The sequence below is a fragment of the Staurois parvus genome, unplaced genomic scaffold (assembly GCF_062004578.1).
Source record: "Staurois parvus isolate SC_StPar_1 unplaced genomic scaffold, SC_StPar_1.0 ptg000544l, whole genome shotgun sequence".
NCBI lineage: Eukaryota > Metazoa > Chordata > Amphibia > Anura > Ranidae > Staurois > Staurois parvus.
This window is the reverse complement of record NW_028318340.1, coordinates 5553101-5572774: the sequence shown is the minus strand read 5'-3', so window position 1 is coordinate 5572774 and position 19674 is coordinate 5553101. Positions and strand designations below refer to the sequence as shown.

General features: G+C 40.8%; 1 protein-coding gene across 6 annotated transcripts in view; it reads left to right on the top strand.

Moving 5' to 3' along the window:
* The window catches only part of NBEA (neurobeachin), an 881324-nt gene that overhangs the window by 385262 nt on the left and 476388 nt on the right, over positions 1-19674 (top strand). For all 6 annotated transcript variants that reach the window (XM_089690860.1, XM_089690861.1, XM_089690859.1 and 3 more), the window contains exons 22-23: positions 54-1073; positions 18050-18267. In XM_089690860.1, the coding sequence (XP_089546986.1) occupies positions 54-1073; positions 18050-18267 (1238 nt within the window). The remainder of the gene's footprint in view (positions 1-53; positions 1074-18049; positions 18268-19674) is intronic.

The window sequence follows — 19674 nt, the reverse complement described above, 5'->3', positions numbered from 1 at the left end:
GGTCTTAATTTTTTTTTTAATGGAGTAACGAAGATGTTTCTCTTGTTTTTAAGGTCACATATGAAGCTCACAAGGAATACTTGGCAAAAATGTATGAAGAATATCAAAGACAAGAAGAGGAGAACATTAAGAAGGGTAAAAAAGGAAACGTCAGCACCATATCAGGTCTCTCTCAAGCTGCAGCTGCTAAAGGCGGATTGGAAATTAGAGAAATTGAGGACCTCTCCCAGAGTCAGAGCCCTGAAAGTGAAACAGACTATCCTGTCAATGCTGACACCAGAGATCTGCTCATCGCCACTAAAATTTCTGATGATGCTATCACTAACACTGATAGACCAGCTGGTGGTGTTCGGGTTGAGGTTCATGACCTTCTGGTGGACATCAAAGCTGAAAAGGTTGAAGCCACAGAGGTAAAACTGGATGACTTAGATTTATCTCCAGAGACTTTGGTCACTGGAGAAAATGGTGCTTTGGTTGAAGTAGAATCTTTATTGGACAATGTCTACTGTGCGGCTGTTGAAAAACTTCAAAACAATGTTCATGACAGTGTTGGCATTATAAAAGAAACTGAAGAGAAAGATGGTCCTCTGATCACACTAGCAGATGAGAAAGACCAAACCACTTCTAACAATACCTCATTCCTTTTTGATAAAATTACTCATTCAGAAGACAAACTTTTGCCTGAGCTGACTGGTGGCAACCATCTAACCATTGGTAATGTCCAGGATGCTCATGTTCACCTTGGTGTTAATGATGACCTTGGTCTGCTGGCACATATGACAGGTAGCGTTGACCTTACTTGTTCATCAGCTGTAATCGGGGAAAAAGATTTTAAAATCCACACAACAGCTGATAGTTTAGTAAGCCTGTCAGATCGAGAGTTGGCTTCATCATCAAAGGGGCTGGAGTATGCTCAAATGACTACTACCACTCTGGAAACTGAATCATCTGTTAGCAAATCCATCGTAAATATGGATGCTAGCAGTACAGTCTCTGACACTGAGCGGTCCGATGATGGTCGGGATCTTGGCAAAGAGATCAAGAAAATACAGACCACTACAACTACTACACAGGTAAATACATTCTTCTCCCAATTAGTCATCTGTATGTATAGGAATAGTCCCAGCAGGGAGAAGTTATTGTTTATATTCTTTGATATATTTTTGCTTTTATTGTTTCCTTCGTTATTATTTAATTGAAACCTGTTCTATAGGGCAAACTCATTAATGGCTAGTGTATCTTTCTATGTACCTGTGACCCACTTTCCCAGCCCTGCTCACTTGGGAGAACAAAGTAGCTGTTTCCTTTCAAAATAGGTTTGTTAATCCATGTTGGAAGTTCGCTCATTAGTGAACAAGGGCACTAGGAGTCACTGCCTAAGTTCCAGTAAATGATTTACTTCGTGGCTTGAGACATACAAATAGTATCTGTTAATAGGCAACCTAAAGCCTTTAACCCGGCGCTTGGGGCACTATTCTTTCCAATAATATGAGGCACTATTCCTCCCACTGACACCAACAGTGGGGCATGATTCCTGCCACTGACACTAATGATGAGGTACTATTCTTCCCACTAATATCAATGATGGAGTACTATTTCTTCCATTCCAACAATGGGGCACTATTCTTATCACTGACACCAACAATGGGACACTATTCCTCCCACTGGTACAAATGACGGAGCACTCTTCCACCCACTGACACCAACAAATGGGGGGCACTATTCTGTCCACTAACACCAACAATGGGGGGGCACTATTCTGTCCAATGACACCATCAATTGGGCACTACTCCTCCCACTGGTACTAATGATGAGGCTCTATTTCTCCCACAGATAACAATGATGTGGCACTACTCCGACTGCCCCCCCCCTAAAGTCTGAAGAACAGGAAACGAGTCCTTTGTTTGAAAATTTTGGAGACCCCTGATGTAGATGATGGTTTAAAATGACTTTGTAATGATATGGAAAATGTGATCGGTCTTATTTATTAGAGTTTCCAGAGAGCTGTCAGCCAGCAGATTTCAACTTTACATTCCATCTATCATTATTCCAGTGCAGATTTGATAATAGAAGTTGCTTATAGTTATTAGGAGAAATGGATAATTTACATTTCAGATACTTTAGGGCTGAACTACCAACACTGCTCTTGTGGGAAAATGTCTGGTTGTCTATACCAGTAAATTAAATTATTTACATTTTAAACCAAACCTGCTATGGACAACACTAAGGTTTTCCCAGCAGCACATTTTGATACATTATCCCCTCAGAGTCCTACGCAATGGTTCATATTTGTGGAGAGGAGAAAACAAAATGTGAAGTTACAACTCCAACCATAATAGGGTTGGATTGGGCAGGTTTTAAATCCTCCAGTAGTTCCTCCGTGCTATGTGTGACACCATTGAGGAGACCTTTCCTTCCATCTTCCTTAGAAAACTGTGACAGATGGAACTTGGTATTTAGCCCATTCTGTGTTTGTCACCAGCCCCTAATTTTCTGATAAAAAACTTGTATGTCCTGCACCCTCTTGCGTAGTATTCTGTGACAGTCTCGGTTGAAAAATCCCAGTTTGTTTGCTACAGGCACAATTTTCCCTAAGAAGTCCCAGGTGACGATAAAGACCAGTGAGGGGAGATCAAACCCCAGTGCTTTCCAGCCAATAAGGAGAAATTGGTTTTGAACGGAGTGGTCATCTGCAAAAATGTTGTGCTTGAGTGCTCCCACGTTGTAATTTATAATTGCATAGCTGCAAAGAAAGCGTTTTGGTAAACTGATGTATACATTACCATCACTCAGTAACAGTGTCTATGCAGAGTACTGCACTTTTTATGCTCTTTTTATTTATATGACAACTCTCTGCTCCGAGTAATCAGGCTGAACAAATCAATCACACCCATCGCTATGGAAAACCTCATTCATTGAAAGTGTCATGCCTCCAATTTTAGAATGGCAGACAGCCATAAAGATCAGTTTGTGTTTATAGTGTGTAATGATATCCCAGTGGCGGCTATTTTCATCACACATTTATGCAGTCTGGAATACATGCTCATAAGTAATTCCATACAGGTAAGTCGTGGCCTCGTGGGAGAACGTGTGTATCTGAAACATTTATCACCGTGTGGACCCTGGAGCCTTCTGTTTAGTTATTTTATTACACCCTGCCACAAGCATGAGGAAGATGTGATTACTGTTTACAGGCTTATTCAGTGTCAGTGCAATGTGCTCTCCAAGGAACAGCCTATGTCAGTAGAATGGCGTCTATTTCCAGGATAGCCATATGTGTACAGCTTTCAAAGCTACCTGCTCTGATGTAAGACAAGTATAAATGGAGATCAGGTTCCCATTCAGTATATTTGACCTTACATGTATAAAATATCTGCAAGGAATGCATCACCTATTTGTAATGGCCTGTCCTTTTGGTTTATAACAGGCTAGAAGAACATTGTGTTATTTGATTACTGTAGGAAGTACTCTTCTCTCCCATACATTTTATCTTGGGTGGACAAATGAACATAGGATTCAAAAGTGGTCTTGGAGCCAGCAACACATGGAAGTATTTAGGTCTCTACAGGCAGTCCCTGGGTTATGAACAAGATAGGTTCTGTAGGTTTGTTTTTAAGTTGAATTTGTATGTAAGTTGGAACAGTATATTTTTTTTAAGTGCACCTATAGCCAAAAAATGTGTAAGTTTTAGATTGCATAGGGAACAATTAACTGGCGATGCAGTGATGTGGGATTGCTGACAGGTCTGCCGCATAGTAGGTGGCAGCATGCGGTGAGCAGCAAGATGGCCTCCCAGCGGTTTCCGGCACCAGCTTGATGTCATGCTGCCTCCATTGTTAAGTATGGGTTGTATGTAAGTTGGATGTTTGTCACTCAGGGATGACCTATAATTGGAAAAATAGAAGCAGCTTCAAAATGTTTAAAATAAATGAATAGAATCTTGCGCACTTCTTTGAATCAAAAACAAACTTTCTCATAGTCGTGAAAAATACTGTAGCATAAACAGTGTTGTAGCCACTATTGCACACAACCCCTATCTCATATAAGGCAAAATCAGTAATATAGTGAAACCAGTGCAGTGCTACAAACCAAAACCAACCTAAATCCAAATGTGTTAAAGAAAATAATACATTTAAATAAAATGTCCAAACATTTCGTCTTTATGGTGCTCCCTTCCTCCTGTGATCACAAATTGCTTCAAACACAGGAGTGCATAATTCCACCACCAGATGTCTGCTCACCTCCAGCAGTGTGACCTCACCTAGTATTATGTTTGGTCTAACTGCACTTTTGGTTCCACAATGGACTCTGAAGATCAGCTTGATGGATTTCAGCTGTTAACACCTCGTTCAGAATACAACTCTCACCACCAATTCAACTAATGACTTTCAACAATTTCTTTACTCCATCAGCCACAAATCCTCCTAAGACTGCTGCCTTCACCTCTGTCATGCAAGCCAACCTCAAGAGGAACAATGATTATTGGGACTGTGTAGGTTGAACTTGCTTTGACAGTGACATCTTTGGTATACTTTCTTGAAGGTGTGGAAAGGTTGCAGAATTTTGGGTTGTAAAAGTCAGGGCAATCGCATCTTGAGATTTTTGTTTTCGTAGTTGTAGAGGACAGCCCAAACTCCAACCTTTTCATTCCTCAGTACTGAACAGGGCAATCTCAGTCTGAGATGTTCTATGCATCACTATGCAGGCAGTCCTATTAATGTCTATTTGGGACACAGCAACTGTACGGACACATTTTTCCCTAATCTTCATCTTTTATCTATGAATAGGACCCTTCAAAATGTTTATTTTTTTTGGGGGGGGGGGGGTTGTTGCATTAGCTAAGTGGGTCCTTTTCCTTAGCCCTGCATCTTGGTCATGCTCTCACATATACTACAAGTTTTCTTTCATGCATACCTCTAGACACATATAGAAGGCACAAATTAATATGGCCCTGTAATTATTAATAATTATTACATTTATATTTAAATGAAAGCAGTGTACGGACCAGATCCTGAACCAGTGTCCACTTCTGCAGTTCTTGTACAACAGAAATGGAGTGTGAGAGGAAGAAGCAGCACACTCCAATAGGAGAAAGAAAGGTGACTGAGAGATTAGCTCATCACTGTGCTGGTTCTCCTTTCACTGTCAAATAACAAGTTAGGATGGGTCAGCCGTGACCTGGACTTAGAGGAAGTGGATTAAATGATTCTGACTGTTAGTCTGATGACCTCTAATGGTAAGAAAAAGGTACTGTGGGGGAATCTATGAATTGACAGTGAATATTACAGTGAAAGCTTGTTTTGTTATTTTATCCTGCATGAGCTATTCATTTTTATCTTCTTTTGTTTTTTGGATGGAGTTTTGCTTTGGAGTCTTCACATTTTAAGATTTCTTGATTTTTTTTTTTACTCCTTATAAAGGAAAAGGTTATTAAATAATTTCTTAAATGTTAAATAGGCCTCATTTTGTAGAATATTTATGCAGCATGTTCAGGGTTGTAAAAAAAGCTTTCCTGTTATAAAAGGGAAAGTGCAGAAATCCAATAAAACCAAACTGTCATTATAGTAGGAAAATGAGTTTACCCTGCAGAGGCTGTCTGCCGAGGTTATGTGAGATATCGAGTGGTCTGAAAACGCTCTTAATCATACACATTTTGATACAATTGGTAGAGCCCAATGTTCAAAATAGTGCAGCAATAAAAAGTTAATGTCTCTACTCCCTCGTAGCATTTATGTAATTTTCCCATCAGTGAATGCTGAGCAGGAATCTTGAAGCTTTTGTAGCTATTCACAGAATTTAACAGTGGTGCCTGTTGCTAAGACAACAGATTGCATTCTGTCTCTTAACTGCCACTGCCTTACCGATTCAGAATTACAAGTGTGTAACTAGCAATATACACCTTTTCGTAGAATTTGTTCTTCACACTTGTGCCGGTTACCTGCTGGTCACTGTCCTACTTCACTGATCTTTCCATCAAAACAGCAGAAACACATAATGCAATATACATGCACACACACACTATACAGTAAGTGCCAACTTGCACTATTTTGCCTGTAGATAAGGAAAGCAAAGGGTGTATCTGAATGTAACCGTGTAAATACTCATTTATTCACATGACAATTGTCATTTTACATAACAAATTGTATTGATGTCAGGCATGTACATATAGAAATATCATTCAGAGTCAGGCATGGACTTTCGCAGAATAGGATGAACTTCCTAGGGAAGGATTGCAGAACCTGTAGCTGTAACAAAAAAGGAACACCCCCCGAAGGGGCAGCAGACTACGTGTAGCAATAGGTGAACAAAAAAAGCATGCTCTGTTAATAGCAACTCACAGAGGTAAAAGGTTAAGCACCTTGCAACATGTGGGTCTTCTGCCTCTCATGGGTCCAATAGTCCACCAATCGTCTAGAATAGATTCAAGAGAGCCAAGTGGGGTTTTGCTATCACTGATGCCTATGGATGTGAATAGTAGACCGGGAGAACACTGGGGAGGTGGCAAGATGGCTGACGGTGGAACACACATGGCTCCAGTGGTGATGTCCTATGCATGGGCATGCTTTTTGAGGCGAGGCTGCCACTTTCTCAAACCAATAGCCATTGGTTTTACATCCAGTAGCTATTGGTAGCATTATTCTGATACACAATCTTTCGGGGCTCTTCATAGATTGATAAATTGGCAGATGCGGGTGGCTGTAAACTTGCTAAATAACAAATATGTGTAGCAGGGACTGGAGTGGGGGAGGGTGTTGAGAGGTAATGTTTTCATTTTAGGATGCAACAAAATAGTAGTAACCTTTGTGTATAATATATTGTCAAATATTTCACTTCCTATAGAGTTACATACTTTAAAACTTGCATAGAGTTTGAACATGGGACAGACGGAAGCTCCCGAAAGCTTGTATCTTTAATAACCTAAGTTAGCCAATAAAGTGTATCACTTAAACTCCAAACTTTCTGCATTTGTTGTCAAGTGCTAGTTCTTAAAGTTCAAGTAAACTGACAAACTAGTTTCTAAATTATTGGGCCCCCTGAAGGTTTTTACTTTAATGTGTGACCCCTTCCAGCATTACCAACCAGTGCTGCCCTCCATTGCCAGTGCTTCCATCTTCTCCTGTTCTTCCAGGTTTGGAGTCTTCTTTCTCTTGCTTGGCCAGGTCCAAATAACATAACTGCTGCACATGCGCACAACAGTTTCTTCTTGCTCACACAGAAACATGCTTCGAGACTTAAAATGGAACTACACTGCATCTGAGCACAACAAACCAAAACTGCTAATTTATTTGTTTTTATTATTCAACACAAACTCCCCCATCCATCCATGTCTCCATGATTTGTTTTGCTGTAAAATCACTTTCAAAAATACTCCTGAACATTTTTGGCCGTTGGCATTTGCTTCCTGGAACCCATCTGCCCTTAGCTTAGGCCTGCATATGCAGCAGGGTGGGCTTAGCTGAGAAAAACCCTCCTCTACTGAAGACTCCTGGGATGTATGACATCATTTGCCTATGCATGGAAACCAGGAAGTAACTGAAATGTAAAAAAAGTTTAAAACAAGTAAATATTTTTATACAGGATTTATATAGTGCCAACCATTTGCGAAGCACTTTACAGCATGAGGGCAGACAGTACAGTTACAAAACAATTCAATACAGGAGGAATAAGAAGGCCCTGCTCATTAAAGCTTACAATCTAGGAGGGAACGTCAAGTAATATGAAAGGTAATAGCTGTGGGGGATGAGCTGATGGAGAAAATAAAACTCCAGTTGTTAGGTGGGGCAGAATAGGCTTCTCTGAAGAGGAGGGTTTTCAGGGATTGTGTACAAGTAAGCAGAGTAGGAGATAGTCGGACAGATTGGGGAAGGGAGGTCCATAGGATAGCAGAGGCTCAGGGAAAAGTCTTGGAGGTGTGCATGGCAGGAGGTGACGAGGGAGCTAGAGAGCAGGAGGTCTTGGGAGGAACAAAGGGAATGATTAAGTCGGTATTCGGAGACTTGGTTAGTGATGTAGATAGGGGCTTTTTAAGTTGCTAGCATTTTGAATTCAATTTTTTGGGTGAGCGGAAGCCAGTGGAGGGATTGGCAGAGAGGAGTATCAGACACTGAATGGTTGGTAAGGTGGATGAGCCTGGCAGCACCATTTATGATGGACTGAAGTGGGGCTATCCTATGTAAAGGTAATCTCATGAGGAGAGAGTTGCCGTAGTCAAGGCAAGAGATGACCAGGGAGTGAACTAGGAGTTTTGTGGTGTCATTTGTTAGGAAGGGCAGTATTTTGGAGATGTTGCAGAGGTAGAGGCGACTAGATTTGGATAGTGATTGGATATGGGGCTGAAAGGATAGTTCAGAGTCCAGGATTACATCTAAAACCTTGGCATGCGGGGACGGGCAGATAGTTGTGCCATTGATCTTGACAGAGAAATCAGGGGGAAGGCACATGGGGGAGGAAAAATTATGAGCTCACATTTAGATAGATGGAGTTTGAGGAAGTGGTGTGACATCCAGGCTGATGCGTCTGTTAATAATGGTGATTCGTGAGGAGACTGGAAGGAGTGAGCTGAGGGGTAGAGATATAAATTTGGGTGTCGTCAGCATAGAGGGTATTGGAAGTAATGGGAAGCTATCAGCTGACCCAGGCAGGCGGTGTAGATCGTGAATAGGATAGGTCCAGGAATAGAGCCTTGGGGGGGAACCCTAACAGAGAGAGGAAGAGGAGAGCAGGAAGTAGAATTGTAAGTAACGCTAAAGGTGGAGTTGCATGAGTAAGATGAGAACCAGCAAAGAGTACAGTAACAGAGACAAAACACATGGAATTTTTTGAGGAGGGGTGGTCAACTGTGTCAAAGGCAACAGAGAGGTTCAGGAGCCGGAGTAAAAAATAGAGTGCACTCGATTTAGCCATTAGCAGATCGTTTGTGAGTTTTAGGAGAGCATTTTCTGTTGAGTGTTGAGGGTGAAAGTGACTGAAGGGGATCAAGACAATTGAGGTGGTTGTAGACCCGATGTTCAAGGAATTTGGATAAAAAGGGAGTAAGGAGAAGGGGCATAGATTAAGACTGGTGGTATCTCTTGGGGGCTTTTTAGTATGGGGGTGACTAGTGCATGTTTTAGAGAGTTGGGAAAGATGCCAGAAGAGAGGTAGAGTTTGAAGATGTGAGTTAGTGTAGGATAGAGCCAAAGGGTAAACGTAGCATTTGTGAGGGAACAGGGTCCAGGGGGCAGGTGGACGTTAGAAAAAAGGTTTAGCAACCTCGTCTGTAATGGCAGGGTTGAATGAGGGAAGTAATGATTGTACCTATGGACATGGAGTGTGAAATGGAAAAAGGTATCTGTACAGCAGAGATCTCCTCATGAATTCTATCAATCTTATGTCTGATGTGATTGCCGATCTCCTGGGCAGTCAGTGAGTTAATGGGTGGAGGCAGCGGAGGACGAAGTAGAGAGTTAAAAGCAGAGAAGAGTTGTCTGGGATGGGATAAGTTGTTAATGAGAGTGATAAAATACTTCTGTTTGGCAGTGAGGAGCCATGAATTGTATTTTTGGAGGGCAGATTTGTATTGGTTGAAATCTTTCTGAGACTTGGTCTTTTGCCATAGGCGTTCAAGAGCGCGGCTATGTTTTTTCAGACTTCTGGTGTCATCTGCTTGCCAAGGTTGTTGGGGTCGGGGCCCGAATCTGTGTGCAGTGAGGGTCCAGTGTATCCAGGGAGGATGACAGTGAAGTGTTGTAGACAGAAGTGGCTAGATTGGGGCAGAACAGGGATGGGATTTTGTCATAGAGGTGGTCAGTAGCAGAGCTGAGAAGAGAAGGGTTGAGATGACGAAAATGTTTATGGGTAATTGTTAGACGATAGTAGAAAGAGGAGGTAGAAGAGAAGGAGTGTGTGAAATTAATACGGTGGGGATCAGAGAGCTGCCAAAGGGTGAAGGGTGTGTTGGGTACAGTTAAATGATGGAGGCCCATGATTTAGAGATATATCTCCAGCGGTTAGGAGAAGCAGAAGGGTGAGGGAGATATGTGCGTGTGATTTATATGAAGGGACATGCCTCAGTGTCCTGGAGGTTGTATTAGCATGTGGATTTAGAATTAGCAGGAGTTGGTGAGTGCAGTAATAGAGAGACGACAGAAGTGAGGGTGTTATATTTAAGCTGTGGGGTGGAGAAGAGGGGTGAAGGAAAGGAGTTTAAGGAGAGAGGACACAAGTTTCAGAAGGAGTGGTAGAGAGCGCATGTTACACAGTGGATGGAGCTCTGAAGGGGTAATCAAGGTCACCTATTTATTTATTAATACTAGCAGCATAAGGATTAAAAATAGTTCATATTCATTAAGTGAAGTTCAACTTTAAGTTGCTCATTGATGGATCAGAAACAATTGAGTACTGTCCGTGATACTTTTTTTATTATTCGCACTAACATACAATTTTGAGGACAAGCTTTCGGGGAATGTCCCCTTCTTCAGGTCCAAGCAGTACTGATCACAATGTTTTAGCAGAATGTTAGAAGAGATGTAGGGGATGGGAAAAAAAAAGGGAACAGATATAAGACACAGCAAAAGCAAAGTCTGGGGGGGGCGACAACACTCACAGAGGCAGTCATGCTTGAGGTGATAGTCATAAAACTGTTGGATAATGAGTGAGGAATCCCATGTCCAAATTCAGGCCGTTATCTCTTGTGTCAAATAGAATTATCATTCTTAGTTCAAAAGTTTTTCTTTCCTGAATGGATTTGAAATTTCCTTGAAGAACTAAAATATTGAGGTCTCCCAAAGTGTGGTGTGGTTGTGCGAAATGGTGTCCCACAGGTGTGCAAAAGTCATCTTCTTTATGTTCCTTGATGGTATGCCTGTGCAAATTCATCCTTGTTTGCAACTTCTGTCCTGTTTCGCCAACATAAGATCCTTTGCTACATTTTCTGCACTGGATAAGGTACACAACATTACTGGAGGTGCAGCTGTATGATCCGGAGATATTGATTATTATATTGCTAGTTTCCTGCAAGACCCAACTGACTTTCTGAACAAGATCAACAACATACAGAAAGTACCATCTAATACACTTCTAGTGACTATGGATGTAGTATCCCTGTATAGTAATATCCCTCACAAGGATGGATTAGCTGCATGTCACAGATCCTTATCCTCACCAAACCACAAATACACTGCTGAGGATGTTACACAGCTCACTGAATTCATACTTACAACTACAGTTGCAAGAAAAAGTATGTGAACCCCTTGGGATTACGTGGAGTTTTGCATGAATTGGGCATAAAATCTGCTCTGAACGTCATCTAAGTCACAACAATAGAAGAACACAGTCTGCTGAACATGATACTACACAAACATTAGATGTTGCCATGGTTTAATTGCACATAACATGTAAACATTCACAGTACAGGGAGGAAAAAGTATGTGAACCTTTGGACTTAATAACTGGTTGACCCTCCTTTGGCAGCAATAACCTCAACCAAACGTTTCCTGTAGTTGCAGATCAGACCTGCACAACGATCTGGAGTCATTTTTGACCACTCCTCTTCACAAAACTGTTTCAGTGTAGCAATATTCTTGGGATGTCTGTTGTGAATCGCTCTCTTAAGGTCATGCCACAGCATTTCAATCAAGATGACCAGAGACTGCGAACATAGTACAGGAGATGACCAGAGACTGCAGACATAGTACAGGAAATGACCAGAGACTGCGGACCTGGGGGGGGGGGGGGTAGAGAAGATGGGCGGTGGAAGCAAGACACTGCTGGACTGAGGAACAGGTGGGACCGAGGAGCAGTTTCTGCACAGTAGAGTCAAGTGGCTGGCCCGGTATTCTAACACAGCGGCGGTAGGAATACCGGTCCAGCCACTCCATAAGACGCACAAACATTTTCCCCCATTTTTTTGGGGAAAAAAAGTGTGTCTTATGGAGCAAAAAATTCCGTAAATGTTGCGTTAAGTGTGAAAGAAAAAATGATATTAAAACTTAATTATCCGTGTGAACAGCTATACATACACAGTACAACATGCAAATCAATGCCTATAAGTGATATATACTGAGCTGAGTTCCATTGGGCCCCCCACCCAAAGTGACTCCTGTCACACTATATTGTAATAGCAGAAGTTCTCATTACACTGTACTACGTAAAATAGTGCACTAAACTCCAAAGACTTGTGCTGATTCTTAACCGCTTCCCCGCAGCTCTATAGCAGAAATACTGCTACAGGGCAGCCGGGCTGCGTAAAGTCACTTGTGTATATATACGTGATTTTCATTTGTGGGTAGGAGGTGTGCGTGCTGCCCTACCCACTGCCGCCATTGGCGGCTACAGATGTCAATAAAACAGAATAGGTTCAGCTGTGCAAATTCCCCACTTTCACAATATACAGACCTGCAGACACTTTAAGAGGACATCCTTCCTTAGTAAATTTAAATAGCAATTACTGTATTTTTCGCTCCATAAGACGCACGTAGATAAAGGAGGAAAAAAACATGGCCCGGAAGATGTCTGATGAAATGCGTTGGGTGGAGCCTCCCTCTGACGTCATTGCACTGTCCACCATTTTAGAAGCTGCATTTGAATGCTGATATTCCTTCTATGTTTTGTAAGTAGGATTTTACTTGAGCAATAAAGTCACATTAGTTTTTACTGCACTATGAGAGGCATGTTTTATTTTACATGACACTGTCTTGGCTTTGCATGAGAATGGCTTACTGATCTAAATGGAGTCTGGGTCCCGGTTACAGCATAAAGGTTCGGATGGAGTTACTTCTATATAGAGCCTTATTAGACCCCCTATAATAAGGGGTCTTCTCATCTGGTAAGCTTCCATTTTACACATATGGAGGTGGTCTGTTCACATTGGTGATTTTTTGGATGAAAAGAAGATCAACACTATTAATTTTGCATTAAAGTACCGCATGTTCTTTTTCTCGTAGTGTTTGTGGAAGCTGTCATTCATGTGGAATTTGAACATTGTATTGTTCCTTATATGGATTGTATATGATGTCACTTATAGGCATTGATTTACACGTTGTACTGTGTATGTGTAGTTGTTAACATGGATAATTAATTTTTAATATAATTTTTTTTCTTTCACACTTAGCGCAATATTTAATTGCTATTTACAGATGTCAATCACTGGGTCCCGGCCAAAGATTCCCTGCCGGCACCCAGCGATCGCCAAGTAACACTGACAGGGGAGAGACTAATTCCCAGTGTCATTAGTACAGTGTCAGTGCTTTTTATTAGCACTGACAGTGTATTAGTGGCAGTTATTCATTTCCCACCCAGTGTCAGAATGCCCGTCACAGTCCGGCTATAAGTCGCTGTTCACCGCCATTACTAGTATAAAAAAAAAAAAATTCCAGCATGTATACCACCATTTGTAGAAACTTTCACATAAACCAATTATTTACATGTATTGGGATTTTTTCCTAGTAGAATATGTTTTGGCCTAAATTTATAACAAAATTTTTTTTTATTGGATATGTTTTATAGCAAAAAGTCAAAAATATATATATTTTTTTTTTCAAAATGGTCAGTATTTTTTTGTTTGTAGCGCAAACAAATTAAAACCACAGAGGTGATCAAGTACCCCCAAAAGAAAGCTCTATTGTGGGGAAAAAAAGGACATAAATTTAATTTGGGTGCAGTGTTGCATGAACGCGCAATTGTCAGTTAAAGTAACACAGCGCCATATCTCATAAAAATGGCCTGGTCAGAAAGGGGGGTAAATCCTGTGGAGGGCAAGTGGTGAAAGAGCTAGTGAGGGTGTATTTCTATCTCTCTAGTTCTAGCTGTAAACTGTATTTGCACCAGCTGACCGTTTTGGAACAATCTGTGGTTTCTAATGCTTGTCATAGTTGTTGCTTTTTTTTTTTTTTTTTTTTTTATTTTATTTTATTAAAGAAAAGTCAGACATAGACAAATGCGATTACAGCATCATATGACTATTGCATAAGAGAACAGGATAATCATTTCAGGGCAAATAAAGTTCCCTACATCAAACATAAAAGTACAAGATAATATTACAAGAAATAAAGTCATTTTGGCAAAATAGTGTCTGAAACACCTTATGTACCAATTTTAGTTAAAAAAAAAAAGGAAAACATAAAACCAACAATATATTTACGGTACCCTAACAGTTGAGCATACTGCAACTCGTTCATTCACCTATATTAGATTTGTCGTAGTTTTGCTTAGGTGCATGTATTGAAAAAAGGGCCCATTCTCATGGAATTCTTATATTCCAGAGGGTTGTGTTGTCAATGGACATGATATTTTACCTTGGTAGAGATGTACATTTTGCTCATTGTCAGATTTCTCAGACTGTGGACCAACAATGAGAATTACAAGTCACAGGTCTTGTCAGTATTAGTGCAGTGATTACGGTGTTGTGTTCCTGAGTGTAGAATATAATGGATGTGAAGCTCTACATAGTCAGACAGGTGATTATTAGACAGGCTGATCATGTGACCTGTGCTCCGGGGCCATGTTTCTTCATTAGTATTTCTGTGCAGTGTAGCTTGGCAGCTTCATTGGCCTTGTAGGGATAATTAGCATCCTGTTACTCCAAACTCACAGCCCACATCTAGTACAAGGTGCTGGGTATGTAAAGGGTAACAGACCATGATAAGCTAAGACTTGAATGTGTTTACAGCCTGCATTTGATGAGCATTTTACAGGCTTTTTTATAGGTATTTTTGTGCATCTTTCCAGTTTTGATTATACATTTTTGTGGCTGCATGACTGATCCCTATGTGTGAAGACATGTGGAACAGTTTCATCCCACGTTCTTGACAGATAATCAATATCCTTATAATGTGGATATCTCTTATTGATAACATCTAAATCCTTCAGAAGAAGACCCCCTGTGTGTGTTAAATTTAACCTCTAGAGATGCACACCACACTCTACACTGTGCAGCTTGAAAAGGCATCCCCCAAACTTGTGGTTTGTGTACATTTAAATGCACAGGGTACGTATGTGCCACTGCATTTCACGTGGATTTCATGACTTTGTAGCTGATCCTGTTTGTGCCTCTAACCCTTTTATTGGTAGTAGTTACAATGTCAATAGCAGTTCCGGCATGTAACAAAACTCGCAAAGCAGCTGCAGACCAACACATCTCTATTTGATGATTTTCCCTGTCTAGTGTGATCCTAGAAGTGCTCATCTCTGAGCACTTCCAGGTTCACAGCTGTCAAACCTTAGCCCCTCTAGATAGGGAAACAACTGATTGAGCATATTTTTGTCCAGTCTGTTTAGAGAACACAGAGATAGTATTGGGTATATTAAACCCCTGTTATCTCCTTAACCCCTTCACACCAAATATGCGGCCCCACTGGACTAGAGGAATCTTTTTCATCGGGCTACTAATTTGTGTACCTGTCTTTGTGGTGGGAGCGCACCCCACGGCGTGCTCCCAGCGCAGAGACCAGGGTTTTACTGAAAGTCCTGGGTCCAGTTCTAATCGGAACCTGGAACTCCTGATGCCAGTTCACCTAATCAATGTGATAGCCTCTGATTTGCTATCACAGTGATCAGTCACTGTGCAGCCCCCCCCCCCGTTTTCTTTATTTGAATGGAGGAGATACAGGGAGGTTGATTTACTAAAGGCAAAAATGGTCTGTGCACTGCAAGCGCACTAACAGTGCAGTTGCTCTAGAACTGAGGGAAACATGCAAGGAAAATAAAAAAAAAACCTGTATTTCGCTTGCGCATGATTGAATGATAGAAATCAACAGAGCGTTGCCTCATTTCAGAGCTTCCCCCTTATTTTGGGTTGTTCTTTGGTGGTAGGTTCTGGTAGTAGCAAAAAACATACAGCTAAATTTAAAAAAATATTTTGGGCCAGTTTTCCTTTGATAATAAAAATTTACTACCAAATAAAAGCCCAATTTTTCCGGGGAAAAAAAAGGTATAATCCACCTCGATGCACAGTAGTTCTGATGATATGTACAATTTTGATAACACAGTTCAAAGTTGCAAAATTGTGCTTAGGCATTAAGATTTGTTTTACCCTTAGACACAAAGGGGTTAAAGAAGAATTATCATGTCAGCCTTCCATCCCTCTGCATTCCTTGTGTCTGTACTTGCCTTCGGCAAATGCTGGGAGTCGAAGACAGGTGTTAGCTATCAAAGCAGTTGTCTCCTTGCTAGCTTTGATATCCTGTAGCCATGGGGTTCCCAAGTGGGGTGACCTGTCTGACATCACAGCTAGCAATACATGGTACCGAAAAGATAGGACAAATATTTTGTTCTATGGGGAACTGAATAATGTAAAAAATTAGTGATAGGTTCACTTCAAAAGAAGAATTATCACCTGCACTATTTCCCACGCCCCTTGTGATAGCAATAAAGGTGAGCAATAAATAAAATTGATTAAAAAAGTTTAAAAAAACGTTCTTCCACTGTTTATGGCCTTCTTACACAACAGGGATAGATCCTCCGCACTTCACCCCTATGTTTGTCTCCCTCTCCCTTCCCTATCCTTTTGTTTGAAAAAAAAAAAAAATTATTGAAAGGAAAAAAAAATAAACCACTCTGGAAATAAATGTAATGCCACCCATGTACATGAACATACGTGAGGTGTGCATGCGTTTACTAATGACAATTGCTTGTCATATTGGGTATCGCTACTCATATTAGAGCGAGAGAAGTGATTGTAGAGCCATTGTTTGATTATTCCTTATCTGATGAGCTATAAAGGCTTTTAATGCATCATCTATGGGCAGTTTTTGGGTATGGTGTCTTTTTGAAGTCTTGGGAGTGCATGCAGGTTTGAGGCTTGTCATATGTGGTATCTGTTTACTCAACATCAACTTTTTTTTCTTCTTTTTGTTGTTTGGCAGTCGTAGGCCTCATATACACATGAACTTCCCTAGATATTTAGCTATCCTGACAGCAGAAAAATGCTAAACTGGCAAAAATACGTGTAAACGCGGTACCGTGTTTAGCGCTTGGATTTTTATTTGATTGACCAGAATATTTTCCATTGACACGAATAGCACCCACACACGAGTGGCTACACACATTTAGTGATTTTTTGGCCAAAATGTTCCTCTCCTGAATACGATTCTTCTGCGTTCAGGGAAGGAACATTTAAATGCCCTAAACTCTGGTAAAAGCCCATGTGTTCATGGGCACACAGGCTTTTATTGAGTTGAGTTCAGGGTTTTTTTTAAAAAAAACACCAAAAGCAGTAGTGTACATGAGGCCTTATTTGTTTCAGTCTTCTTAATTGCATTGCAGTAGACCGTTTTATATGTAATTCAGCTTGAAACATTTTATTACATAGTTAGTCTGGCTGAAAAAAGACAAAAGTACATCCAGTTCAACCATAGAAAAAAAAAGTTATAATCCTATACCCACAGTTGATCCAGAGGAAGGCAAAAAAACCCAGCAAAGCATGATCCAATTTGCTCCTGCAGGGGAAAAAAAGTTTCTTCCTGATCCCCCGAGAGGCAATCGGATATTCCATGGATCAACTTTACCTATAAATGTTAGTATCCAGTTATATTCTGTGTATCTAAGAAAGAATCCAGGCCTTTTTTGAATCAATCCACTGAGCTGGTCGGAACCAACTCTTGAGGGATTCTATTCCACATTTTCATAGCTCTCACTGTGAAGAAACCTTTCCGTGTTTGAAGATTAAATTTCTTTTCCTCCAGACGTAAAGAGTGCCCCCTTGTCCTCTGTGATGACCTCAGGGTGAATAACTCTACACCGAGTTCACTATATGAACCACTGATGTATTTATAGATGTTGATCATATCCCCCCTTAATCTCCTCTTCTCAAGAGAGAATAAATTCAGTTCCTCTAATCTTTCCTCATAGCTGAGCTCCTCCATGCCTCGTATCAGTTTAGTTGCCCTTCTTGGTACTTTTTCAAGTTCCCCAATGTTCTTTTTGTGAATTGGTGCCCAAAACTGAACTGCATATTCCATATTACCTTGAAGTTCTTTTACGTTCTTAGACCAGCTTGTGAAATCACTTGAGAAATTGTTCAAAATATTAACACTGCTTTTTAATGCTAAATATATCTATGTTCTATTTGTAGGCAGTTCAGGGCCGCTCCATCAGCCAACATGAACGAGATCTTCGGGTTGACTTGGGATTCCGCGGGATGCCGATGACTGAAGAACAAAGGCGGCAGTTCAGCCCGGGTCCACGAACCACCATGTTCCGTATTCCAGAGTTCAAGTGGTCTCCAATGCACCAGCGACTCCTTACAGATTTATTGTTTGCTTTAGAAACAGATGTGCATGTGTGGAGGAGGTAAAACCCATTTTCCAGAATAATGTTATTTGCACGTTAAAGGTGTTTTGGAAGGATAGGAGTCGATGTTTAACAGACTACATGTTCTCCACATGTATTTTGGGGTTCTTACATCTGACCCCAAAATACAACTGATGCAGTAGTGTATGTCCAACGCTGTTTAAAAATCATCCATGGGATCCCGGTCTTACTTAATCATGTTTCTTTAGCTGCTAAAGAAACCTGAATAAAGTTTAGCAGATGAAATGCAGACCGAGGTAGTACCAGAGCTCATAGTATCATTGTTTTTGAATAGTCAAGCCGTAATAATAAGTTTAACCAGCATGTGGTACTGAGTGAAAAGTTTGAAATCACCCAAATCACCGATGAAGCTGGGGATATGCAACTGTTGCAAACACATTCCATGCTGGGGAAGGGATAGACCTATTTTGTTTTGAATAGTGGTATAATATAGAGGGACAATCCACTTTCTCCTTTGTTCTTTTATTTAGGGCTCATGTACACTGCAGCTGATAAACTGACGTTCAGGAGCTTTTCTGCGTGTTTTTTTTTTTTTGCAGCAGCCCCTGAACTCTCCCTAATGTATTCCTATGTGTCCATATACACATTGTCATATACAGTCGTTTACAGGCAGTTGAATTTACAGTCGTTTTTTTTAATGCACCAAACTTGCGTTCAGGAGTAGATTTTACCGGCGTTTCAAATGCCAGACGCGGTTAACCATGTTTTAAAGTGTTTGTGTTTAGAAGCATTTTTTAACTGCTCTGTCCAGATGCTGTCCTTTTTTCATCATCAGAAATGCATGCAAAGCGTTTTCCAGGTACTCAAACGGACCCGGTACACCAGTGCAGTCAGTTCCAGGTTTCTCGTGAAGGAAAAAATGGCAGAACGTGCTGCATTATGCTCATGATGGGATCCATAGTGAATACAACCAGAAAAGACAGGCAATTCCAACACATACTGCTCTCTCTGCTGCTGCTGCTCTCAATTTCTCTCAAAATGTCTGAAATAGTACATTTTTTACTGTTTTTCAATGCATTCTGGACATTTGGGAAGGTCTCCTGAGGTTATCTTTTGAAAATGCTTCTAAACGCAAACGCTCATAAACACGGTATGCAAACATGGCTAAACTGCTGTTTTTTAACCTACGTTTTCCAGCAGTCAGTTTCCTTTGTTCAGAAGAGTTTTCCAAATGCCCCATGTGTTGAGCCATTACTGCTGTGGTCTTGACTAGCTCAGTAAAACACTGAGTTACTGTAATTAAAAAAACAAAAAACATGTATGAAGCACTACATCATTCCTATTCTGGGTGGAAGAGCATAGGGCCCTGTCAACCTGCTAGGTATATCTAAATCTTCACAACTTTAGAGAGGGACTTTCCCCCATCCATTTGCTGCATCTAAATAT